We start from the raw sequence: 27,776 nt of genomic DNA, 5'->3' as shown, positions 1-27,776 counted from the left end.
TAATATTGATGTACCCTTTATAAATGTAGGTTAATGGATAGCCATTAAACCAAATGCATTACCTTTCACATTTGTGATGGCAATAATTCACAGCTGAAAACATCTGCCTAAAATGGAAGTTCGGCTTACTGGGTGACAGTTCTCAATCTCATCGTTAGCGCCATGTTTACAAACTGGTGTTATATGGGATATTTTTCATGCTCCTGGACCAATACCAGTCTGAAGACGTTTATTGAAAATACACTTATTGAGACAATAATTTCCGTGATGTTACACAGCAAAATATCTGGAATATTCTGAAGATCAATAGATGCCATTTTTTAATATTATTTAAGGTTTTCGTGATTATGAGGATGGAGTTTCTGCTGTAATAATGCACTCACAATTCAAAATATTTGCTTTATAATCACTAGCACCAGTATTGATAACATAACTGCTGAAACTGCTCGCTATCATTTTAGGATCATGAACCTTACTATTGACCTTTACGGTTCAGACGAAATGTTGTTTGGTGTTTGTTATAATCTTTTATACCAGACTTATTTTCACACAACGTTTTTTCTTCATAAACAGATTTCCTCTCTCATATTTTTTAGTTTCAATTCCTTACTAATTGTACTTAATCTCCTTTTGTTGTTGCTGGTAATTTTTGTAAGTGTTTAATATTGCCAGTTGGGCATCAACACCCCCTCCCCATGTAACTGTAAACTGGACTTTCTCATCAAGAGATCCCAAAAGGTATGTGTGGGAATAACAGTTCAATCAATATTATACTGAGCATGAGTGTCCCTCAGGGCTGTGTCCTGAGTCCTCTGCTGTTCACCTTGTTGGCACAAAACTGCATGGCCAAGCATGAATCCAACAAAATCATCAAGTTTGCAGATGATACCACTGTCGTAGGTCTTGTCAGAAATGGTGATGAAACAGCTTACAGTGATGAAGTGAAGCATCTGATAGGCTGGTGTGACAGCAACAATCTGGCTTTAAATGTAAGCAAGACCAAATAATTAATAGTGGACTTCAGGAGGCCTCAGGAGATATATCAACCTCTGGAAATTAAGGGGGTGGCAGTCGAAAGGGTCAAAAAAACCAAGTTCCTGGGGGTGTACAACTCAGATGACCTATCTTGGTCGACTCATATTAGCCACACAGTGAAGAAGGCACAACAATGTGTGCACTTCCTATAGAAACTGAGGAATGCAAACCTGTCTCAGTCCATCTTAAAAGCCTTCTACAGGGGGACCATCATGAGCATCCTCTCAAATAACATCATAGTTTGGTATGGTAACTGCAAAGCATCTGACCGCAAGGCTCTCCTGAGGGTAGTAAGGACAGCAGAAGAAGTCATTGGTTCCTCGCTCTCATCCATGGATGATCTGCATGAGACACAGTGAGTGGGAAGGGCTAGGAAGATAATCAACAATCTCACTCACCCTGTCCATGGCATGTACTTCCTGCTTTCCTCAGGCAGGCAGTATCACAGCTTACATTGCAAAACATCTAGACTGAACAGGAGCTTCTTTCCTCTATCCATAAGGTTGCTGAACTTGAATGCCAGGCATGACAGTGAATAATTAGATCAATATACCACTTGCTATGAAGTATTAGCTACAGTAATCACTCTGGCAAATTGCTTCAATAACTGGTACAGTTAGCCTGATTTCTTATGCCATTACTTCCTGAATCTACAATAGTCAGGAGTGAGTCACCAGTCTATACATGTGCAATATGAACATCAGAATATATCGCACTACAACTGATGAAGTGCAATATTCTAAGTCAGGAGTGAGTCACCACTCCATACATGTACAATATGAACATCAGAATATGTCACACTACAAGTGATGAAGTGTAATATTCCAAGCAATCACAATGTGAAGTCATAGTCTTGCAACACCTACTAGTATAATATATATATATATATATATATATATATATTGCTTTTTTCCCACTTTTCTGAGATTTAAAAAAGTTCAGTTACAGGCTTGCTGTTCTTGAACTGTTTGTAAGTTTCTGTGAGGCCATTTTTTGCTTGGGCTAAAGGAAAGTCTCTCTGTTGATCAGTGGCAGTGAAAAACATTGAGCAGCCTGCCTGCCCCTGTGGGAGTGGTTACTGACTTGAAACTGTAGTTTTATTGGCCATTTTGGGTCAATTCCAAAACTCCTTCATCTTCCTCTTCCTCTCTTAAAACCTGGTTGCCTCATGGTTTTGGTGTCTTTTCAGGCTTGTTGGCTGTTGGTGAAGCACCCACCAAGAGGAGAAAACGCTGAGAGAAGAAAGGAGCCACTTTTGAGACTTTTTCCTCGGTTTACTTGCTAAGTTTTTCTGCATAGCCGCCTATTTTGAGCATTTTCTGGCTTGTTAAATTTGATTTCTGCATTAGTAACTGTATTTAGCGCACAACCTAGAGCTGTTTACTGAATTTCCTGTTTGCACTTATTTTTAAAATAGTTTTTTTCTCAAAACTTGCATTTAATCTGTCTTTGGCGTAGTACTCTTGTGTGGGGTCATTTACTGCACTGTTATAACTTGTTGATACTTGTTAACCTCTGCTATCTCTGAAAAAACAAAAAAAAAAAAAATCTTGCTTTTTTCCCACTTTTTGAGATTTAAAAAAGTTCAGTTACAGGCTTGCTGTTCTTGAACTGTTTGTAAGTTTCTGTGAGGCCATTTTTTGCTTGGGCTAAAGGAAAGTCTCTCTGTTGATCAGTGGCAGTGAAAAACATTGAGCAGCCTGCCTGCCCCTGTGGGAGTGGTTACTGACTTGAAACTGTAGTTTTATTGGCCATTTTGGGTCAATTCCAAAACTCCTTCATCTTCCTCTCTTAAAACCCTCTTTTGCGTGGTTTTGCACGTTTTTGAGCATAGCGCAACAACGGGCAGCGCCGCCTAATTGGGTTTAAACTATTCCTGGCTCCACAAAGTCTGCTCTTCACTTTTTCCCCTTAGAACTGCTCTATCTCTCAATTTAAACACCATATTCTCATTCTAAGGCCCTTCACTGGTCAAATTAAGTAATCCTACAAGTTAGCACTATTAAACCATAAGCACTACTTACTCTTATACTCCCTACGATTACCCTGTCCTCTATTGGTCCGTCTTAAATTCAGTTTCCCTGTTACTCTAGCATGTCCAAAGGTCAGTCAGTGGTTTCCTCTCCAGTCCAGCTGGTGAATCTGGGAATTTTGAGGCAATGTTACAACTGTCTCATGTACACGGACAACCCTCTCCTCCTCCAAACAGGTTCAAATATATGTGAGAGATGCAACTATTTAGCCAAACTGGAGGCTGAGCTCTCTCATCTCAAAACTGGTGTAACCAGTCAGGAGGAGAAGGTAACCTCACACAACACAATTCCAGTATCACACAGTCCCACCACATCAGCGAACCAAACACATAAATACATAAAAACATACTCGGAGGCTCTAAATAAAAATCTACCTAAGCAACAGAGACCTCCAAAGCAGACATCCAAGCAAACGCTACCTCAAAACAAAACACACACAACACATAACCCACAAAGTCAGTGTGCCAAGCAGCCACAGCCCTTAAGGCTGAATAACACACCTGATACTCTTGTTATAGGTGACTCTATTGTCAGACACACTGACGTCCCGCTCACCAGGCTGAATAAAGAGAAGGTCACGGTGAGCTGCCTGTCGGGTGCTAGGATCCGACACATAACGCAAGCACTCAGGTCACTCCAAAGCAAATACAAATATGACTCAGTCATTGTACATGCTGGTGTGAATGACCTGAGACGTTCCTCCCTGGACTACATGAAAAGAGACATAGAGGAGCTCTCTGATCATGTAGCCCAGGCTGGTATGACCCTGACCTTGAGCAGCATCTTACCCTCACCTAGAATGATGCCACAGTACAAAGACAAAATGATCGATATTAACAATTGGCTAAAATTTTGGTGTCATTCAAAGGGGATCCAGTGTCTGTCAGCTTGGGATGACATGATCGACAAGCCACGTTGCTTCGCTAGGGACGGCTTGCACCTGTCACCACTGGGCTTTCGGATATTGGCAAAGGCTCTTGCCACCCCCATATTGCCTTTTTTAGGCAAGGCTCAAAAGTCAAACCCACCCCCATAGACAGCACAAGGAACAAGAAACTAAGGGTAATGCTGCTAAACGCCAGAAGTCTTAACCTCAAGATGCACGCACTCGAAGCTCTCCTCAGTATGGAGAACATCGATATCTATGCAGTGACAGAAACCTGGTTCAAGGCTCCAGAGAGCACCCCAGCACTACCAGGCTATACCTCGTATCATGCTTTTCGGCCCCAAAACCCGGACCGAACCACAAAAGGAGGGGGAGTTTCCTTATTTATCAAGGATATCCACACCTCCAGGTTAGTGGCATTGCACGAAGTATCGGAGACCATCCATGTGCAACTAACAGTGGGCAAGACTGCTTTTCAGTTTATAGCATCCTACAGACCACCCTCTCAAAGTCAGGAATCCCATTCGGCTTTCCTGAAAACATTGGAGAACATGAAGATCTCTCCAAACACCATTATATTGGGCGACTTCAACTACCCAAACATTGACTGGGAGCACTACTAAAGCCCCAGCACCTTAGCCCAAAGATTCCTGGAAATTATAAACTCAAATGCTATGGAACAACTAGTCACCACTCCCACAAGAGGGGACAACATACTAGACCTGATCATTACCAACATGGGGACTCTATGCTCCACACCAGAAGTATATCCCTCATTGGTAAGATCAGACCATAAATTAATTTCACTGGATGTCCACATCCCGACCCCACCCCCAGCCCAGAAAACCACAGTGAAAAACTTCTCAAAAGCGAACTTCTCACTTCTCAAAACCGAAGTGGAATCCTTCAAGGCCCCAGGGCCAGTGGAAACTACAGCCTAAACTGCAGAATCCTATATAAATGCATTCTACAGACATCTTCAGGAATGCATGGATCATGCTATCCCAAACAAAACCAAGACCCAATCATCCAAAGGCAGGCGTCCAGTCTGGTGGACCTCTGCCATAAATAAACTGTACAACAGAAGGAGGAAGCTACTACATGATAAAGCAAAATCCCTAATAAGGAAGGCATCTCTGATCAGTACTAGCAAAAAATTACGATCCCTCATAAAATCCTCCAAGGCCAGCTTCGAGAGAAAAATTGAACAGGACACCAAAGACAATCATAAGGCTTTTTTCAGTTATGTTAGAAACCTGGGATGCAACTCCCAGACTTGTTCTGAGTTGATTCTAAATGACAAAAAATACACTGAACTCACAGACATCGCCAATATCATGGCAGACAGGTTCAGTGCAAACTCCCCCCCTCTCCCCCAAAAGAGCAAGTATTTATCCCAGAAGAGGGCTGCCTCCCAAACATCTCAGATGCTCAGGTGAAGGATGCCCTCTCCAAAGCAAAAAACACTGCTTCCATGGGACCAGATGGCATCCCAGGTTGCGTCCTACATGAACTACAAGAGGAACTAATCCCTCAAATAAAACAGCTATACAATCTCAGCCTCACTACAGGATATGTGCCCACAGAATGGCGTACAGCAACAGTGGTCCCACTCCACAAAGGTGGAGCCTCTACGGACCCTGGAAACTATCGCCCCATAAGCCTGACTAGCTTAGTCTGCAAGGCTATGGAGAGGATCATCATGGAGCTCATAAACAAAAACATTGGGGACCTACAGACACTAGATCCTACCCAGTTCGGCTTTGTCAAGGGCAGATCCTGCCTTTTGAACCTGGTTGACTTCTTTGAAACAGTCACCAAAGCCATAGATGAAGGGAAGGTAGTCCACACAGCCTATCTGGACCTTGCAAAGGCATTTGACACAATACCCCACTCGGGCATCATAGATAAGCTATCCAGCTTAAATATAAACCCCTATGTCACAAGATGGGTTGCAAACTGGCTCAAAGACAGAACCCACAGAGTGAGAGTTGCTGGAGCCATGTCAGACTCGAAACCGGTCACAAGTGGCGTCCCACAGGGTTCTGTCCTGGGACCACTCTTGTTCAGTATATACTTTTCCGAGGTACAGGCAAACGTGGAAGGACTATGGCTCACCAAGTTCGCAGACGACTGCAAACTGGGCGCCATAATCAACTCTGCAGCTGACACAAACATCCTTCAAAAAGGTCTCACAGAGACAGATAACTGGTGCCAGCGCCATGGTTTAAAGCTAAATGCCAAAAAATGTATAGTCATACCCTTTGGCAAAAACAATGTGCCCACAAATTACCACATAGGCGGAAACCCATTAAGTACAGAGAAAGTTATTAGGGACCTGGGGACCCAAGTTGATAGTAATCTCTCCTTTGAAAACCACATTGCCAAAGTGGTTAGAAAGACCTTCTCATCACGAAGGGTTTCACATCTAGATCAAGAGAGGTAATCGTGCCCCTTTATTCATCCCTCATCAGGCCCATCATAGAATACAATGCCCCTTTTGGGATGTACTTTACCCGACACCTGCAGCAATTAGAAAGACCCCAAAAGTATCTCACCAAGAGGATCAAGGGTTTCAAACAGATGCCATATACTGCTCGGTTAAAAAAACTCCAACTCTACTCAGTTGCATACCGCCTACTTCGAGGCGATCTATGCCTGACATACAAAGCTATGTCAAATCCAGAATTAATGGACATGCTCCACCTCAGTAAATCTAAATCCCTTAGAGCCACACACTCGAGGGACTTGAACCTCAGCACAGAAATAAATAGAACTTGCTGGAGGGACAGGTTCATAACCCAGAGGCTCCCTTCGCTCTGGAATAGAATTCCAGTTCATGTGAGGCAGAGCACCTCACTGAATCTCTTCAAGAAGAATCTCGATAAGTGGATGGGGGATCGTAGGTTTGTCCCAGGGATTACTCCCGTGTCACTATTAGACAGAGGCACAGTAAACTAAACCTTAAAAAGGGCACAGTATACTCAAATCAAGGGGTGGCGTAAGCCATATAGAATCGGGCTAGGCTTATAATTGCCCCAGGGCAGATAGCCTAGTATGAACCTATGATAGTCTAATGTCTTCCTGTCCAATTGTGGTAATATATTGTATTGTCAATATTTTAATTATTACTGTATGTGCATTAGTCTTAATGGCATACAAACTACATGGTCATTGTTATTTCTTGCACGGGGCCCAAAGCAACGTAATTTCATTCAGCTTGCATTGCTGTATATGTCTGACTGACAGTAAAGTTGACTTGACTTTGACTACTGTTCTCTATCTTAAAAAGCTTAATTAATTCATAATTCCACTAAAAAGATCATCTGGATTTTATACCTCAGTGAGACCTGTAGGACCACATATCACACTGATACTTTACTCTTGGGAAGTTATCCTTATAGAGACACAACTATCCAGAGCAGAGGATGAGAGAACGCTGCCCTGACTGCCACCACCAGATGACCGACTCTACAAGTCACAGTCCCTCATAAAGCAAGCAAACAGGTAGCAATAACGTAATACAATCAAGTGAAACCCATAGGGCTAAATGGAGGCCTTACGTATAGAAGAGTCTCACACTACAATCTATGAATGACTTTTAGATTCACTGAGGATATAAAAAGTACTAATATAAGAACTTAAACATGATTATGCACAAAAATGTAATTTGTTAGAGTACATAATTTTAGCAGTATGGAAAAGTAGTATCTTCAGTCCAAAGAGCTAATGGGCTTCCCTACCCTTGCTCAAGTGCACACTGGGTGAGGTTTCAGCCCCGTGTACATTTTCCCATTCCCCATCTTCCTAGTTGCTGTTCCCCATACAAAATCAGTGCCAGCATAGGCTCTGTCTGTGTGCTGGCAGTGGTTTGCTTCATTTTTGGTTTGTCACTTTTCTCTGCTTGTGCAACTGTCGAACTAGTATATTTATGAAAGGGATGGGGGGTGGCAAAGCCTCCACATGGGAAATGCAAGGGGTTTTCACCCCTGCATAAAATCGATAAATAATAATAATCACTTACTTTGTCCAGCTGAAGTTTCAACCAGTTGGTTTCATCCATCTGTAACTTCAACCAGAGATTAATTATACGATTATTTATGAAGAACCAATTAAGTAACACATCTAATCAAATTATTCAAGTTATTATGTGCAAACACACTGTACTGAAAATAATAAATATAAAAAAGTAACCCACTAAAATATAAACATTGTTTTACAGGTGGCAACTACCCCAGAGTTAGGTGGCTTTGCTACCACATCCCAAGTTATTACAGCTCTAAAGTCTATAAAAATTTCAAAAAAGATCTAATTTTGAAGAGATGTAGATAACTGCACTTATTTTAAACTATACAGATACTGGAGATAGAATAATAAAGACAAGGCAGTGTGGAGGAACAGACCACCACCATACTATGGGGCGCAGCATGGAACATGCGCGTCCGGATAACTTACATTTTATATACAGGTATTTGACTTTTTCTGTTCTTCCTGTTTTCAGTATAATGTAGTTCCATGTAATGACTTTCAGTCCTTTGTTACATCTGTAATATGCACTCAGCTAATTGTGTTTCAGTGCACATTGTCAGTACTCCTGCTACCTGCAACCTATATCCCTTCGATTCCACGACGCCAGCCACTTTTCCTATGCGCTATATAACCCCTTTTCTGTGCCTGATGTAGTCCTATAATTCCTCCTCGTTGTTTGCCCCTTAGATTCTCTATCCCTCCCATATGGCTGACAGCCCCTCCCCAGGTACTTCTGCTCTCCTCATGGTGGTGGTTCCTGCAAGGCCACCTCTGGTGCTGTCGGTTCTTCATCTTCTGTTACTGCTGTTTGAATCTATGGCTTCATCCTTCTTTTGGATGTACATCCCACCTTCTCCCTACAAATACCGCTGTAGTACCTCACTCGATTGCCCATGTTCATAGCTTCATGTTTTGCTACTTGGCATGAGCTCCAGGTGACCATTAAGGATCCTAGCCCAAATTCCCAATTGCCGCAGAGCACTGTCTGGTTAAGTGACTTTCTCAGAATCACAAAATAAGTACACAGAGAGTGAGGGAATTAAAACATGAACTACAGTAGAGAGTCAATTATCCAAACTAATTGGGATCTATGGTTGTTTGGATAATCAAACATATATTTGAACAGGATAAAAAAACTTCTAAAATCTTGTTTTTTCTGCACACAGGGAATACACTTTTCAAACATTCAGTGATTCCAGTGGACAATAAAGAATACTGTTCACACATGAGCGGGCTACAAGTTCAAAAAACATGCACAAGCAAATACATATAACATTTACATATTCAGATGTTATGATTTTTCCTACCCAAAAATTTGGAAGGCTGTGATCGGATAATTGATGTTTTGGATAACTGACTCTCTACTGTACATGAAGCAGGCCTGCTAGCCTTAACTGTCTGCACTAACTGACAGACAAGGCTTTACTCTCCCTGTTCTCTTGTAGTACCTCCATGCTCCTGTACTTTACCGTTCTCCTCACTCCCTTCTCTCGCCCTACCCTATCCTACCCTATCCTATCCTATCTACCACCTCCCTACTGCCTTCTCCTGTCCACTCCCACTTTGTCCTTTCTCCTGACTAGTCAACCTATTACCCCCTTTAGTTTCTCCACTGAAGCACCCATTTTGAAAGCAATGCGTCATTCACCCAAATCTGAAACATTAATACATATGCCACAACATTTCTCTTCTAAAAGGCCATCAGTTGCAGAGGAATAATAGAAGGTACTGGAAAAACATGCCAGCAATACTAGTTCTTAAATGCACCACACCTGTTGCATTCTGTGGGAGTATTAACTCCTGGCTTGGGAATCAATTAACCCACCCCCCCCCAAACAAAATAAAGTGATTTGCAAAAGCTGCAACTATGAACAGAATTATGAAGCAGCAGCTAGAAAAATGCTGCAACACTGAGCAATGCCAAAAACAGCTAAAAGATAGAGGGCAGACAAAGTGATGGTGCAGCAGTTAACAAGAGAAGCACATCGATGGCAGAAATAAACTCTTTAAACAGCACCTAACACAAGAGATGGATTTGTGAGTATGTACTATTCTGCTATTCACATAATACTGCGCAACCTAAAGCTGCAGTGCATGAAATGTATTTCTCTACTATACTGCCTGAAAAAGAGCTAATAAATGCAATAACAGGATTGGAGTCTGGGTCACACTACCTGAGATGAGCACTACGAGAAGATTATCAGCCGTTAGTCTCTCCGCGAGAAGTCTGATGTGGTTTGCTGCTCGCAGTGAATCTTCATCAGGAAGATTATGCTTTGCTCCTTCGATCACCTGAATCTTGCTATGTGGCGCAGTCAGCATCTCCCTGTTAAGGAAAAAAATGTAAGTATTCTTAATCTTTTCCTGTAGCTGCACAACAACAGTGTCATACTCTTGTATTATATTCACCAATCTGTACAATACTTCACTGTACTTAACATCAGCACAGAACCCTGCTAAGCATTTATGTCATTAGTATCAGACTGCTTACATTGCGTTAGGTTTTAAAATAATATGTTACATCACAGTGTGCCATGTTTCAGCACTAGACCAGCTCCCCAGCTCTACTGTTAGACTTGTGCCTGTGGCACTAAACAGCATTTCTGGGGAGAAGATAATGTTGGGGGACCCACTGAGTTAGGGCACAGCCCACGTGTAGCCATCTTTCTGGAGACTTCATGAACCCATAATGTAAACTAGGCAATGTTAACTGCAGCAGACCTTTAAGGAATAACAGTGTGTGTGTGTGTGTGTGTGTGTGTGTGTGTGTGTGTGTGTGTGTGTGTGTGTGTGCGCGCGCGTGTGTGTATAAAGAGTAGAAGTTATTGGTGTTAGTGTGCACTAGTCCTGCCTACAAGAGATACAAATGTCCCCATCACAACAAGGCCACCTCAGAATTATGCCACACCACCACCACAAGACCACCTCACAATGATGTCACGCCATCACAACAAAACCATCTCTGAATGATGACACAACAAGGCCACCACAGAACGATGTCATACCACCAAAAGGCCACCTCAGAATGATGTCACACCACTATAACAAGGCCACCTCATAATGATACCACGCCAGCACAATGCCACCTCAGAATTATGTCACACCATGACAACACAGACACCTCAGACTGATGTCACACTACGACAACATGAACACCTCAGAATGAGGTCATACCACCACAACAAGAACACCTCAAAATGATTTCACACCACAACAACTTATCCTCCAGTTCTAAGAGCAGCAACAAGACTGGCCCAGTTGGTCATTGTGCTTAAACCTACCACTAGATGCTGAACAACACACAGGTGGAATGGTCTAAGAGATGGTATCTATGGTATCACGATGGCTGCAAGGAGAAATTTTTGGAAAACAGCCTCAAGGGTATGGAAGGGTCTGAAAGTACAGTGAACTAGAAAATCAGTGACACCTGTATTGTACTATGCAGTATCACTACACCTCAGCAATACTTATCAAATGGTGTGTGTGTTACTGTATAACCACATCACAGCTACAGTGAGTCAAAGCATAAGGCCAAACTAAGTGTCTTCATCTTCCACAGAAGTCATTTTAGCAAATAACATGGGACAGGTGTTGGTTATGCAGGGATGCACTCACTCCTGCTGGGATTTGGTCACAAGAGCTAACACTGAGTACATACACAGGGTAAAACTGACTATATTTTGCATAATGCACAACATGACTGTGTATTAATGGTAGTATACAGTAGTTAAACGACTACAATTTTGAAGTGATAACATCATACTGCAGTTCAGTCACTGTGTTCCCCTGCAGGCTTCTCATAATTTTAATGAACGTAACTGTGAGCCCCAAAATTTCAAAAAAAAATGCCATCTTTGTTTTTTTCTTTTGTTTAAAGTGTAGCAGCCTCAGGGATATTTTTTTAGCAGTAGCGGTGCAGGAAGTGCAGCCACCCCCACCCCCCTAAAAATTGTGACTCACAGTTTCAGGCACTAAAATTTCAACAGGATACTAAGTTCTCTCTCCTTTTAAACAGAATGTGCTTTTTTATTTTATTTAACATTTGTTAACCAGGAAAGTCCGACTTGGAATTAAGCCAATTTTCAGCAAAGGCCCGGGGAGAAATGCTCTAGATGCATGTTTTTGTAACGTGAGAGGAGGCTGGAGCACCCGGTGGAAACCCACATGAACACAGGGAGGACATGCAGACTCTGCACAGAAGGCACCCCAGCCAAGAATCGAACCAGAGAACCTCTTGCTGTGAGGCAACAACACTACTGCTGCACCACTGCACTCTCCAAAGTGTTTGATACATTGATTCCCTTACTGATAAGTGTTAGGCTTCTTGTATCATTTACAATAAGTTAGCCATCTTATTTCACCTTAAATATAGTACAGGTGATGAGTATTATCCTATTTCTTCTGGCAGCGTTTCTGAGCTTCCACCCTCAGTTAACTTACAAGGAAATATCTTCAAAATTCAAATAAAAGTCATCCTGCAGTTGTATTCTTCCCTTATCAAACCCATCATTGAATGCAGTGTCCCCTTTACTATGTATAAATTGACCATATTGCTCAACTAGAAAGGCCCCAAAGACACCTTACCAATAAAATGAAAGGCCTTAAATACTTAAATGACAGATTAGCATGACTTTCCTTATAATCAGTCTCCTACATCTGGCTACGAAGTGACGTGTGTCTCTCTTATAATCAGTCACCTACATCTGGCTATGAAGTGATGTATGTCTCTCTTATAATCAGTCACCTACATCTGGGTACGAAGTGACGTGTGTCTCTCTCATAATCAGTCACCTACATCTGGCTACAAAGTGATGTATGTCTCTCTTATAATCAGTCACCTACATCTGGCTACGAAGTGACATGTGTCTCTCTTATTGAGCCATGGAAGACTCCCTCCTGTTTGACTTCTTGCTTCTTTGCAAAACCTGCAGTTCTACAAGCACCTGCACTGGGAACCTAAATCTACCCGCTAATAAACAAGACTCTCTGGAGGGATACAGTAGACTCCCTTTAATCTGGTCTTGCTGGAACCGGAACTTAGGCTGGATAAACAAATGGCTGGTTAATCAGAAAATGAATACAAAATAGCATTTATAGGTTATAAATCAGCTAGAATAACAGGATTTGTGTTAGTATGCATTTCTTAATGAATATGAAGTCTAAAACCCAAATGTCTGTCATTATTTAATCCAGAGGAGGCAGAAGTGTTGTTCTTCTTTGTTGTCATGCTAGGGCTACAGCAGAAATTTGATGGCTGGTTAAAGAGGCTGGATAGGAGGTAGTCTACTGTAAGTTCTTAACTCCATGTATTCACAGCCCATGGAATAAGCTACCACTATGGGTCAACTACTGCTTTAGCTACCTTTATGGCCACTCTTGTCTGACTACGTTTAAAGCTAGCCTTGATGACTGGATGGGTGGGCACCATGTTACATCCAGGATCGTCATGCGCAGCCCTGCTCGATTTGTGAGTTGAGTACTACTAAGTGCTTGAAAAGGGAGGCACGAATATTTACGTAAGTCTTCTTAAAGGTGTATACCGCTAGGCGTGTTATGGCTTTTATCATCACCTGCCTTGTACTGCTCCTTTGTCCTTACGTTCCTGCACAAGTTGTAACTTTTTTTCAGTTTAAGTGCCAAGCTTTACTTTGATAACAATGCAGTTTCAGAAGCATTTGGAAGTTTCAGAAACGTACTGAACATTTGCTGCAACGTGCATTAAGATTAAAAAAATGCTATTAAATTTCAGGCTGAACTAATAAATAAATCATAGAATCTCAAACATTTGTAGTTATTAGTAGATGTGTAAGGGTACATGAACCATGTGATGGGATAGGTTACTGGGACCTGAGAATAGAAACTGCATGGAACATCACAGTCTCTGTGTCTCATGCATCTTAGGACTTATCCTCAGCCTTATGTACTAACTAGTAATGCCTTTATTCGAGGAATACAATACGCGAGTCTGCAACCAGAGCACATTTGAACAGATTATGTTGCAGAATGGAACATCAAAGTCTCTGTGTCTCATGCATCTTAGGACTTATCCTCAGCCTTATGTACTAACTAGTAATGCCTTTATTCCAGGAATACAATACGCGAGTCTGCAACCAGAACACATTTGAACAGATTATGTTGCAGAATGGAACATCACAGTCTCTGTGTCTCATGCATCTTAGGACTTATCCTCAGCCTTATGTACTAACTAGTAATGCCTTTATTCGAGGAATACAATACGCGAGTCTGCAACCAGAGCACATTTGAACAGATTATGTTGCAGAATGGAACATCAAAGTCTCTGTGTCTCATGCATCTTAGGACTTATCCTCAGCCTTATGTACTAACTAGTAATGCCTTTATTCCAGGAATACAATACGCGAGTCTGCAACCAGAACACATTTGAACAGATTATGTTGCAGAATGGAACATCAAAGTCTCTGTGTCTCATGCATCTTAGGACTTATCCTCAGCCTTATGTACTAACTAGTAATGCCTTTATTCCAGGAATACAATACGCGAGTCTGCAACCAGAACACATTTGAACAGATTATGTTGCAGAATGGAACATCAAAGTCTCTGTGTCTCATGCATCTTAGGACTTATCCTCAGCCTTATGTACTAACTAGTAATGCCTTTATTCCAGGAATACAGTACGCGAGTCTGCAACCAGAACACATTTGAACAGATTATGTTGCAGAATGGAACATCAAAGTCTCTGTGTCTCATGCATCTTAGGACTTATCCTCAGCCTTATGTACTAACTAGTAATGCCTTTATTCGAGGAATACAATACGCGAGTCTGCAACCAGAACACATTTGAACAGATTATGTTGCAGAATGGAACATCAAAGTCTCTGTGTCTCATGCATCTTAGGACTTATCCTCAGCCTTATGTACTAACTAGTAATGCCTTTATTCCAGGAATACAATACGCGAGTCTGCAACCAGAGCACATTTGAACAGATTATGTTGCAGATCCAAGGCATCTCTTACACTTGCTTTGGTGGTGCTATAATGCATAAAACTTTGGTTTCTAATTTGGTTAAGATTGCATCCTTTTGCATTTAAATTTATCATGCAAGCTACATACAAATTACTCTGTTAATGTTTCAATGTACACCACCTGGAACTAGGAATGTTCTGGCAGCCAACACTAAATAGCCAAATGTAAATTCATAATTTCTTTGGTTTCTCTTACAAAATTAGCTTTATTCAGCAATTCCTGACTGTCTAGTATTCCAGTAGATTATGAAATCAGTATAACATCTTGTAATCATCTTGTTCTAAGCTTTTCTGGGGCAACCGAAATATACAAGAACTCCTGGCACCTACAGTATTACAATGAAGTTCCACTCATTTAATACAGGCTAACAATTTTTTCCATCCTAGGACAGGAAATACTCAGACAGCAAGACAATCTTCTATCTTGTGTCTGACTTGTTTGCTACATGCATATAATGCTGAGCCTCTTTCTTCAGAATGACAACCTCACCTTTGCTCATTTAAATGTTACCAGAGAACAGATAGCCATACCGAACTGTTGCTTTAAATGTTACCAGAGAACAGATAGCCGTACCGAACTGTTGCTTTAAATGTTACCAGAGAACAGATAGCCGTACCGAACTGTTGCTTTAAATGTTACCAGAGAACAGATAGCCATACCAAACTGTTGCTTTAAATGTTACCAGAGAACAGATAGCAGTACCCAGAGAACAGATAGCTGTACCCAGAGAACAGATAGCCATTCCGAACTGTTGCTTTAAATGTTACCAGAGAACAGATAGCTGTACCGAACTGTTGCTTTAAATTTTACCAGAGAACAGATAGCCGTACCGAACTGTTGCTTTAAATGTTACCAGAGAACAGATAGCAGTACCCAGAGAACAGATAGCCATACCCAGAGAACAGATAGCCGTACAGAAATGGGAGGGTGGCCTAATGGTTAAGGTGTTTGCCTTACAAACACAAGGTGCAGGGTTTGAGTCTCACAAGGGATAATTGGCTAAGCTTAAAATGGCTTGCAAGGGTAGTTAGCTTAGTAAGAATCTATGAATCTATGAATCTATGTTGCTTTAAATGTTACCAGAGAACAGATAGCCGTACCCAGAGAACAGATAGCCGTACCGAACTGTTGCTTTAAATGTTACCAGAGAACAGATAGCAGTACTGAACTGTTGCCTTAAATGTTACCAGAGAACAGATAGCAGTACCGAACTGTTGCTTTAAATGTTACCAGAGAACAGATAGCAGTACTGAACTGTTGCTTTAAATGTTACCAGAGAACAGATAGCCCTACCAAACTGTTGCTTTAAATGTTACCAGAGAACAGATAGCCGTACCCAGAGAACAGATAGCTGTACCGAACAGTTTCTTTAAATGTTACCAGAGAACAGATAGCCATACCCAGAGAACAGATAGCCATAACAAACTGTTGCCTTAAATGTTACCAGAGAACAGATAGCAGTACCCAGAGAACAGATAGCCGTACCGAACTGTTGCTTTAAATGTTACCAGCGAACAGATAGCCATACCGAACTGCCGCTTTAAATGTTACCACAGAACACATAGCCGTACAAAACTGTTGCTTTAAATGTTACTAGAGAACAGATAGCCGTACCGAACTGTTGCTTTAAATGTTATCAGAGAACAGATAGCAGCACCCAGAGAACAGACAGCCAAACCGAACTGTTGCTTTAAATGTTACCAGAGAACAGATAGCCATACCGAACTGTTGCTTTAAATGTTACCAGAGAATAGGTAGCCATACCGAACTGTTGCTTTAAATGTTACCAGAGGACAGATAGCCATACCGAACTGTTGCTTTAAATGTTACCAGAGAACAGATAGCCGTACCGAACTGTTGCTTTAAATGTTACCAGAGAACAGATAGCCCTACCGAACTGTTGCTTTAAATGTTACCAAAGAACAGATAGCAGTACCCAGAGAACAGATAGCCATACCCAGAGAACAGATAGTCATACAGAAATGTTGCTTTAAATGTTACCAGAGAACAGATAGCAGTACCCAGAGAACAGATAGCCATACCCAGAGAACAGATAGCTGTACAGAAATGTTGCTTTAAATGTTACCAGAGAACAGATAGCAGTACCCAGAGAATAGATAGCCATACCAAACTGTTGCTTTAAATGTTACCAGAGAACAGATAGCAGTACCCAGAGAATAGATAGCCATACCGAACTGTTGCTTTAAATGTTACCAGAGAACAGATAGCCATACCGAACTGTTGCTTTAAATGTTACCAGAGAACAGATAGCAGTACTGAACTGTTGCCTTAAATGTTACCAGAGAACAGATAGCAGTACCGAACTGTTGCTTTAAATGTTACCAGAGAACAGATAGCAGTACTGAACTGTTGCTTTAAATGTTACCAGAGAACAGATAGCCATACCGAACTGTTGCTTTAAATGTTACCAGAGAACAGATACCCGTACCCATAGAACAGATAGCTGTACCGAACAGTTCCTTTAAATGTTACCAGAGAACAGATAGCCGTACCCAGAGAACAGATAGCGATACCAAACTGTTGCTTTAAATGTTACCAGAGAACACATAGCGATACCGAACTGTTGCTTTAAATGTTACCAGAGAACAGATAGCCATACCGAACTGTTGCTTTAAATGTTACCAGCGAACAGACAGCAGTACTGAACTGTTGCCTTAAATGTTACCACAGAACAGATAGCAGTACCGAACTGTTGCTTTAAATGTTACCAGAAAACACATAGCCGTACTGAACTGTTGCTTTAAATGTTACCAGAGAACAGATAGCCATACCGAACTGTTGCTTTAAATGTTACCAGAGAACAGATAGCCGTACCGAACTGTTGCTTTAAATGTTACCAGAGAACAGATACCTGTACCCATAGAACAGATAGCTGTACCGAACAGTTCCTTTAAATGTTACCAGAGAACAGATAGCCGTACCCAGAGAACAGACAGCGATACCAAACTGTTGCTTTAAATGTTACCAGAGAACAGATAGCAGTACCCAGAGAACAGATAGCCATACCAAACTGTTTTTTTAAATGTTACCAGAGAACAGATAGCCATACCGAACTGTTGCTTTAAATGTTACCAGAGAACAGATAGCCGTACTGAACTGTTGCTTTAAATGTTACCAGAGAACAGATAGCAGTACCGAACTGTTGCTTTAAATGTTACCAGAAAACACATAGCCGTACTGAACTGTTGCTTTAAATGTTACCAGAGAAAAGATAGCCATACCGAACTGTTGCTTTAAATGTTACCAGAGAACAGATAGCCGTACCAAACTGTTGCTTTAAATGTTACCAGAGAACAGATAGCAGTACCCAGAGAACAGATAGCCGTACCGAACTGTTGCTTTAAATGTTACAAGAGAATAGATAGCCGTACCGAACTGTTGCTTTAAATGTTACCAGAGAACAGATAGCAGTACTGAACTGTTGCTTTAAATGTTACTAGAGAACAGATAGCAGTACCAAACTGTTGCTTGGCTTGATTTTACATTTTTATTGTTCCTTCGTTAACCAGGTTGGTCAGTTAGTCCAAAGACACGTTTCAGAACTGATTCTGGTCAATTTAGCAGTAACAATGCTTGTTTTAACAATTAACAAGAAACAATAGTTTCAGCACAGACTTGGTAATAAACATAACGAGTAATAATGCACAGCCAACGCTGCATAAATTATAAGGAAATAAAATATATTGTCACCTATAATAATAGTCTAATATAGAACTGTGATTCATACAGACTAGTAATACAGAGATAAGACACTGAAGAAATAAGTGCAGTACTGGAATGTACATGCCTTAGCATGTAATATGCAGTAATTTATGGTCATGTTGTACAAGATTACTACAGGTTACACTTGTATGTACAGACGCATACTTATCCGAGTTGCACAGTTAGCCTGCATCCAGGCATGAACACTTATACTCAGTGGACAGTCAATGCACAGTTTATTTTTGAATGTATTGACTTTGGTAAGTTTTTGGATTTGTGGTGTTAGTGAACTCCAGGCATTTAGAAAATGCTTTTTCCTCTACTACCTTTATGAAGGATGGTCTTACCAATTGTTGGCACTGTCTGAGTTTGATCAGGCAGCATAGATAACTTCCCTGTGATGTAACTCTGTGCAGAGGGTTGGACAGTAAGAACAATTTAGTAGCCTTATTCAATGTGTTACAGAGATGTTCTCTAGGGCCATTTAGGGATATGAACATACAGGTCTTAGCGACTGTTATTTACAGACTGTAGGTGTTCTGTACTGAGTTCAGTATAAACAGCAATTCAACTTTTGGTATTATTACCTATAAAGCTAGGGGTTTTCTTGCCTCCATAGGAAAAGATTGGAATTATAAGGTACTTTTAGTTGATTCAGGGCAGTGTGTGTGATGTGATGTTCATGTTGATAGAAGTTGAGGTTTTGGTATAAGATTATACCAAGGTAATATGTATGATGTTCATGTTGATAGAAGTTGAGGTTTTGGTGTAAGATTATACCAAGGTATTTTAGTTATACCACTGATGGCAATGCATAGTGGTAAGATTATACCAAGGCATTTTAGTTACGCCACTGATGGCAATGCATAGTGGTAAGATTATACCAAGGTATTTTAGTTATGCCACTGATGGCAATGCATAGTGGTAAGATTATACTAAGATATTTTAGTTATGCCACTGATGGCAGTGCATAGTGATAAGATTATACCAAGGTATTTTAGTTATGCCACTGATGGCAATGCATAGTCGTTTCTGTGAGGCCATTTTTGCTTGGGCTGAAGGAGGGTCTCTGTGTTCATCAGTGGCAGTGACTAACATTGAGCAGCTTCCCTGCCCCCCGTAGAGGTGGTTACTGACTTGAAACTGTAGTTTTATTGGCCACTAGGGGTCATTTCCATAACTCCTTCATTTGTCCTCAGAGGAGTGGTTTAAGGCAGTAACTTGTAGTTTATTGGCCATTTTGGGTCATTTCCTGTCTTTTCCAGCCCCCTGCTATAAAGCACGCTTTAGCGCGCATTAGCGCGATTTAGCACGGAGTTGCCACTGTTGCACACTAGGGCAGCTCCGGTTAAGCAGGTTTAAACTATTCGGGCTACCTAAAGTCCACTCTTCAAATTTTCCCTTAAAACTACCTTCCTCGAACTATACTACTGATCTAATCAGCGTATCCTATAATTAAAAAGATCATCTCTACTTGACTCCAAGTAGACTATTCTCTATCTGTTAAACGTAGCACTTGCTCCTACAGTACTTATTACCTTGATATGGCACTCTTGTCATAGATAGTACCCCAAAAAGGCAACCCCCCATTTCTCGGTCACCCACGTCCCCGGAATCTTTTAAAGTTTTTGTCTATTCCTTCTAGCATGTCGAGGGATCAGTTGCTAGTGTCCTCTCCTGCTCAGCTGGTGAACCTGGGAATATTGAGGCAATGTTACAATTGCCTCATGTACACAGACAACCCTCTCCTCCTCCCACAAAACACAAATACATGCGAGAGATGCAACTATACGGCCAAACTGGAGGCTGAGCTCTCTCAACATAGGACTGGCAAGACCAGTCAGGAGGAGAAGGTTACCACACACACTATAGACCCAGTCTCACATAGTACCATTACAACCTCAAATCATACACATAAACACACAAAGACATACTCGAGGCTCTGATCAAAAATCTACCAAAACAGCAGAGGCCACCAAAGCAGACACCCAAACAACCACCACCTCAGAACACAACACCTGCAACACATAGACCTCACAGTCAGAGTGTCAAACAGTCACAGCCCTTAAGGCCAAACACAATGCCAGACACACTAGTCATTGGTGACTCCATAGTCAGACACACTGACGTCCCGCTCACCAGACTGAGTAAGAAGGTCACAGTAAGCTGCCTGTCGGGCGCTAGAATCCGCCACATAACGCAAGCACTCAGGTCTCTCAACAGCAGGTACAAATATGACTCAGTCATTGTCCACGCTGGTGTAAACGACCTGAGACGTACCTCCTTGGACTACATGAAAAGAGACATTGAGGAGCTCTCTGATTATGTAGCCCAGGCAGGTATGACCCTGACCTTGAGCAGTATCCTACCTTCACTAAGAATGATGCCACAATACAGAGATAAGATGATCAGCTTTAACAATTGGCTTAAACACTGGTGTCATTCAAAGGGGATCCAGTGTCTGTCTGCCTGGGATGACATGCTGGACAAGCCACGCTGCTTCGCAAGGGACGGCTTGCACCTGTCACCCCTGGGATTCCGGATATTGGCAAAGGCTCTTGCCTCCCCCATAGTGCCTTTTTTAGGCAAGGCTCAAATTCTAAACCTACCACCCTAGAACACAAAAAAGGAAAAAACTAAGGGTAATGCTGCTCAATGCCAGAAGTCTAAATCTCAAAATGCACGCACTCGAGGCCCTTCTCAGTATGGAGAACATCGATGTCTGTGCTGTGACAGAAACCTGGTTCAAGGCTCCTGAGAGCACCCCAGCGCTATCAGGTTTTACCTCATATCATGCGTTCCGCCCCAAAATCCGGACAATACCAAGAAAGGAGGGGGTATCCATATTCATCAAGGACACCCACACCTCAAGACTGGTGGCAACGCACGATGCATCGGAGACCATCCAGGTGCAATTAACCATAGGCAAGACTGCTCTGCAAATTGTAGCATGTTACAGGCCACCCTCACAAACTCAGGAACCTCACATGGCCTTCCTGAAAACACTAGAGGGGATAAATGTATCACCAAACACCATCATACTAGGTGACTTCAATTACCCTAATATAGACTGGGAACACTACTCAAGCCCAAACACCCTAGCCCAAAAGTTCCTGGAATTCATAAACTCAAATGCCATGGAACAACTAGTCACCATCCCCACAAGAGGAGATAACATACTTGATCTCATCATCACGAACATGGGAGCACAATGTTCAACACCGGAGGTGTACCCCTCACTGGTGAGATCAGACCACAAACTAATCTCACTGGAGGTCCTCATCCCACCCCCACCTGAAATAAAAAAGACCACAGTAAAGAACTTCTCAAAAGCCGACTTCACACTTCTAAAGACTAGTGTGGTCTCCTTTAAGGCTCCCGAGCCGGAAAACAGTACTCAAGCCGCTGAATCACTTACAAATGCCTTCTACCAGCACCTGCAGGACTGCATGGATAAGGCAATCCCAAGCAAAACAAAGACTCTTTGTACCAAAGGCAAGCGTCCAGTCTGGTGGACCCCAGCCATAAACAAACTCTACAACAAAAGGAGGAAGCTACTACAAGATAGAGCAAAATCCTTAAAAGGTAAGACACCCTTGATCACTATAAGTAAAAAACTAAGAGCTCTCATAAAATCATCCAAAGCAAATTTCGAGAGAAAAATAGCTAAAGACTCAAAAGACAATCATAAGGCCTTCTTTAGCTATGTTAGAAACCTGGGAGGAAACTCCCAGATATGCTCAGAGCTAGTTCAAAATGATGTGAAGATTACTGATCCTACAGACATTGCCAACATACTGGCTGACAGGTTCAGTGCAAACTTCTCCCCCACCCCCCAAAAGGAGAGATATCTATACCAACCGATTGCTGCCCCCCAAACATCTCCAGCGCCCAAGTGAGAACTGCTCTCTCCAAAGCAAAAAACTCAGCATCCATGGGACCTGATGGTGTCCCCGGCTGTGTGCTCCATGAACTCAATGAGGAATTAAACCCACTGCTAGGACAGCTGTTTAATCAAAGTCTTACCTCTGGATACGTACCCAGGGAGTGGCGCACTGCAACTGTGGTACCACTTCACAAAGGCGGTGCCTCCACCGACCCTGGAAATTACTGGCCCATTAGCTTGACAAGCCTTATCTGCAAAGCCATGGAGAGGATCATAATGGACCTCATAAATAAAGACATAGGGAATTTGCAGACTTTGGATCCAACCCAGTTTGGCTTTGTCAAAGGCAGATCATGCCTTTTAAACTTGGTTGACTTTTTCGAAACAGTCACCAAAGCCATTGATGAGGGAAAGGCAGTCCATACAGCCTACCTCGATCTGGCTAAGGCCTTCGATACAATACCCCACTCGGGTATCATTGAAAAACTCATCAGCTTAAATGTCAACCCATACATCACAAGATGGGTTGCAAACTGGCTGAGTGACAGAACCCACAGGGTCAGAGTTGCTGGCGCCATGTCAGACTCAAAGCCTGTCACAAGTGGTGTCCCACAGGGCTCAGCCCTGGGCCCACTCTTGTTTGGCATCTACTTTTCCGAAGTACAAGCAAACACAGGAGGTTTATGGCTGACAACGTTTGCAGATGACTGCAAACTGGGCACCATAGTAGAAAACACATCTGACACAGATATCCTTCAGAAGGGTCTCACAGAAACGGATAACTGGTGCCAGAGCCACGGCCTAAAGTTAAATGCCAAAAAATGCATAGTCATACCCTTCGGGGAAAAACAAGGTTACCCCTAGCTACCAAATAGGTGGCAATCCACTGAGCACAGAAGAAGTTATCAGGGACCTGGGGACCCAGGTTGATAGTAGTCTGTCATTCGACACCCATGTAGCTAAAGTAGTTAGGAAGACCTTCTACATTGCCCACCTTATCATGAAGGGATTCTCATCTAGATCAAGGGAGGTCATAGTCTCCCTTTACTCATCACTCATCAGACCAATGATTGAGTACAATGCCCCATTCGAATGTATCTGACCCGACACTTGCAGCAGCTGGAGAGGCCACAAAGTTCCTCACCAAAAGGATAAAGGGTCTCAAAATCTGTCCTATGCTGCCCGACTGAAAGAACTCCAGCTCTATTCAGTCGCCACCGCTTGCTCAGAGGTGACCTTGGCCTAACATACAAGGCCATGTCAAACCCAGATTTGATGAATATGCTTCACCTCAAAAAATCTAGATCCATCAGAGCCACAAGGGCGGAGACTTAAACCTTGACACGGCTATTAATAGGACGTGCTGGAGGGATAGATTCATCACCCAAAGACTCCCTATGCTGTGGAACAAAATCCCGGTACATGTGAGGCAGAGCACCTCGCTGGCCTTGTTCAAGAGAAATCTTGACCAATGGATGGGAGATCGCAGATATACCCCAGGGATTACCTCAGTGTCACTGCTCGACAGAGGCACAGCAAAATAATGGGTATAGTTCCCCATACTAAAGGGGTGGCGTAAGCCACAAAACGATGGGCTAGGCTTGTAAATGCCCTCGGGCAGATAGCCTAGTATGAACCTATGAACCTATGAACCTATAGTGGTAAGATTATAATTATACCAAGGTATTTTAGTTACACCACTGATGGCAATGCATAGTGGTAAGATTATACCAAGGTATTTTAGTTATGCCACTGATGGCAATGCATAGTGGTAAGATTATACCAAGGTATTTTAGTTATACCACTGATGGCAATGCATAGTGGTAAGATTATACCAATGTATTTTAGTTATGCCACTGATGGCAATGCATAGTGGTAAGGTTATACCAAGGTATTTTAGTTATACCACTGATGGCAATGCATAGTGGTAAGATTATACCAAGGTATTTTAGTGATGCCACTGACGGCAATGCATAGTGGGTCTGCAATGGCCATAGAAAGGGTTTGTAGAGTTTTTGATGAGATCCAAGTATGATTATAGTTGTTTTATTTTATTTTTTTTTTACTTTTAATAACCAATTATATTTTTGTTAGCCAGCTCTATATATCACCAAAGTCTAGTAGCAGATTTTGTTCCAGTTTTGGTAATGAACAGTCTAAATAGAATGCAATTATATTAGAGTAAAGTGTGCTGTTTACATTGGGTAAATTGAGCGGCAGACAATTACTGAAAAAAGTCATATCCTAAAACAGAAGGTTGTGGCACATATGTATAAAATGCGCCACTTTCAGGTGTATTTTTGTTCCTCTTTGAATGAGAATATTCAATGTTTACTTACGGTGAAAGCTATTTTGAAGCTGTGTCTGCTGATACCAAATCAACTTTTAAAATGAATGCATGGCTGACAGATTCAAAAGCTCTTTTAAGGGCTATAAAAAGGGCTCCTGTTAGTATCCCCTTTTTTCCATAATAGCTTCATAGTTAGTTGCTGATTTTATTTTTGCTTAGGTATTGTTTCTGCACCTGCCACCATGATGTGTATTAGAGAAGGCCATATTTGGATATGTATTGCATTACCTGACTGTAAAACAATTTCTCAATAATCTTTGCGAGTGGCACAGACTACAGCATATGGGCTATAGTCTAATGCTGATTTGGGGTGTAGGGATGACAGTGGTGTGTTCCCAAGGATAGGGATTAATGCCCAAGGTAAAAATTAGACTGAATATGTGAAATTGTGATTTACAGACCTGTTGACTTTTGCACAAACTCAAGGTATAACCTCAAGTATAACTAATCTATATTTATATTTTGCAGGGCTTCAAGTTCCTGTTTTGGGTTGATGCTTCTAAAGAAGAAAGGTGGAAAATCATAGCTGTCAACAAATAATCTGTAGGAACTGTTACTGTCTGTTTTAGGGGGTACAGGGAATGGGGAGATGAGATTTTTTTTAGCATCTTTATTGAATTATAGGCAAACATACATTCATATAAAAGAAAACAACCCATATTAACATAGTCCCAGTTACAAACATTATACATCACATATATTCTTTTCTATAATTATCATCAATCCAACATTATATAAATGATCAATTCCTGCCTTCTCTTAAACCTCACACCTCCAAAACAATATTCTGCATGTCCCGTTCCACAATTTCCATTTTTTTTATTTATGTAGTTTGCTCCTAACTTTTTCTAAAGATCCCTCTAACAGTTCTTTTATCTCTATTACAATATTCACTACTTTAAATACAGTCAGTTTAGACTTTGATTTCCATTTCTAGTAATTGCTTTTTTGGCAACCAGCAGAATTAAACTCAGCAAGGCCTTACTATGTCTAGGCAATTCAGATCCTGTAACCCAGTTAAAAAAAAAATCCTTAGTTAAACCTATTTACTGGCCTAATATTTCTAACAGAGTACTCTGCAGGGAATTTTTAAAGTCTGCCAACTCATTACACTCCCAAAACGTGTTTCCAGATACCTATTTCTTTTCCCATCACACCTGCAACATTTTCCATCTACCCGAGGAAACATTCTTTGGAGTCTACTTAATGTACAAAAATACCTACGCAAACACTTCCCAGCAAAAATTCTACATCTTCTACACATTGTTGCATTATTTGGGAGCCATACGGGAGATTAGACGTTTTATATTTGTTTATTTATTTATTGCTTTTGTTTAGTGGGAAAATTTGGCTGGGCTTAGGACCCATTTTCAATGATGGCCCAAGGAGAAAAGCCCCAGTACAATACAATACAATACAACTGAACACTGACAATGACTTCTAACAAAGATTGACTTCTAATACAGATAATCTATACTTCAGCTTGGGAAACAGCAGTTATACACAAACCTGGATAGCAACAAATCAACAGTAGAATTACAAACAGGCACAGTCTTATAATGGCAATTGCTCATTGCATTATTGACACAGTGTTTAGACATACTGTGGGTTTTAATTTTATGCAGTTTCTCTTTGTTTTAGAAGGATAACAACTTCAACAAGGAGAGCAGTTTGAGGAGAGAAGAACTGTTTAGTCAGGAGGAGAGAATCAGTCGCGAGTGGAGTAGTTATGACTTTAGTTGAAGCTTGAAAGACTTTAGTTACCTTAGTTACAGTCCTTGTCTAACTGTTAGGAGAATGGTGCTCCAGATTTTGGATACTAAGTGAGAGTACATGGAGCAGGCAGTCGAGTTGTTAGGTTTGCATATAAGTAGTAGGGCTTTAACGGAAGATCGCAGAGTCCTGGTTGAGTGATAAGATTGTATTGGGTTGTTAGGGGCAGACAGTCATTTGGTTTATATAGCAGTTTATGGAGAGTTGGGAGGTGAGAGTACATGCGTTGTGGGGTAGTTTGAGCCACTGGAGGTGTCGCAGTGCTAGATAGTGGTGTGATCCATGGGGGAGGTTGACTGCAAATTTTGTAACTGTGTTGTAGCACTGTTAAAGTTTGTGTAGATATGTCTGTTGGATGTTGGTAAATACTAGTGCAGATAGAGCAGGATGGGTAGGGGAGGAGGATTGTGGCAATATGAAATCCAGCTGTGTTAGACAGATACGGTTTGGCTCTATAAAGGGTTTTCTGTGAGTTTTTTTTTTTTAACTACAAGGTATATATGGACATCAAATTTTTGGGCTTCATCTATATGAACTCCTAGCAACTTGGTATGATTGGCAAATTTTATTTTGGTGTTGCCAGATGAGGTAACAGAGAAGGATTGCTTCTTTTACTGCAAGATGTTTTGGAGGTTAGGGAAGTAATTTTGATTGGTTGGGGTTTAGGAATAGCTGGTTAGAAGTCAGCCAGTTTTCTACTGAGAAGAAAGATTCTTGTGTCATCTAGTATAGGCAGTCAATGTTTTTGGTGGGCAGATGATGGCTGAATCAGCTGTGTACTGTATTAAGGTAGTCTTTTTTGTCAGGGATAGGACCAAGTACGGATCCCTGTGGAACTCAAAATGATACCGGGAGAACCGGTGAGATGTCAGTCAGCCATTTCACTGACTGGTGGTGATCATCAAGGTAGCTGGAAAACCAGGAGAGAGAGAAGTTATCAAGGCCAAGGTTAGGAAGTTTTTGTAAGGCAATAGTGTGGAAGACCGATACTAACGTGCCTTTATCTCTGTTTGTGTTGAATGTATTGATGAAGCTAAGAAGAGCACTGGAGGTCCTGT

General features: G+C 41.5%; 1 protein-coding gene across 4 annotated transcripts in view; it reads right to left on the bottom strand.

Moving 5' to 3' along the window:
- Nucleotides 1-27,776, bottom strand: part of GLYCTK (glycerate kinase) — a 568,453-nt gene that overhangs the window by 83,322 nt on the left and 457,355 nt on the right. For all 4 annotated transcript variants that reach the window (XM_044078916.1, XM_044078919.1, XM_044078918.1 and 1 more), the window contains one exon: nt 10,158-10,309. In XM_044078916.1, coding sequence (XP_043934851.1) covers nt 10,158-10,309 — 152 coding nt within the window. The remainder of the gene's footprint in view (nt 1-10,157; nt 10,310-27,776) is intronic.

The sequence above is a fragment of the Protopterus annectens genome, chromosome 7.part1, assembly GCF_019279795.1.
Source record: "Protopterus annectens isolate FY-2018-M chromosome 7.part1, PAN1.0, whole genome shotgun sequence".
NCBI lineage: Eukaryota > Metazoa > Chordata > Ceratodontiformes > Protopteridae > Protopterus > Protopterus annectens.
The sequence above is the reverse complement of the archived record's forward strand: the minus strand, read 5'-3'. Positions and strand labels throughout refer to the sequence as shown.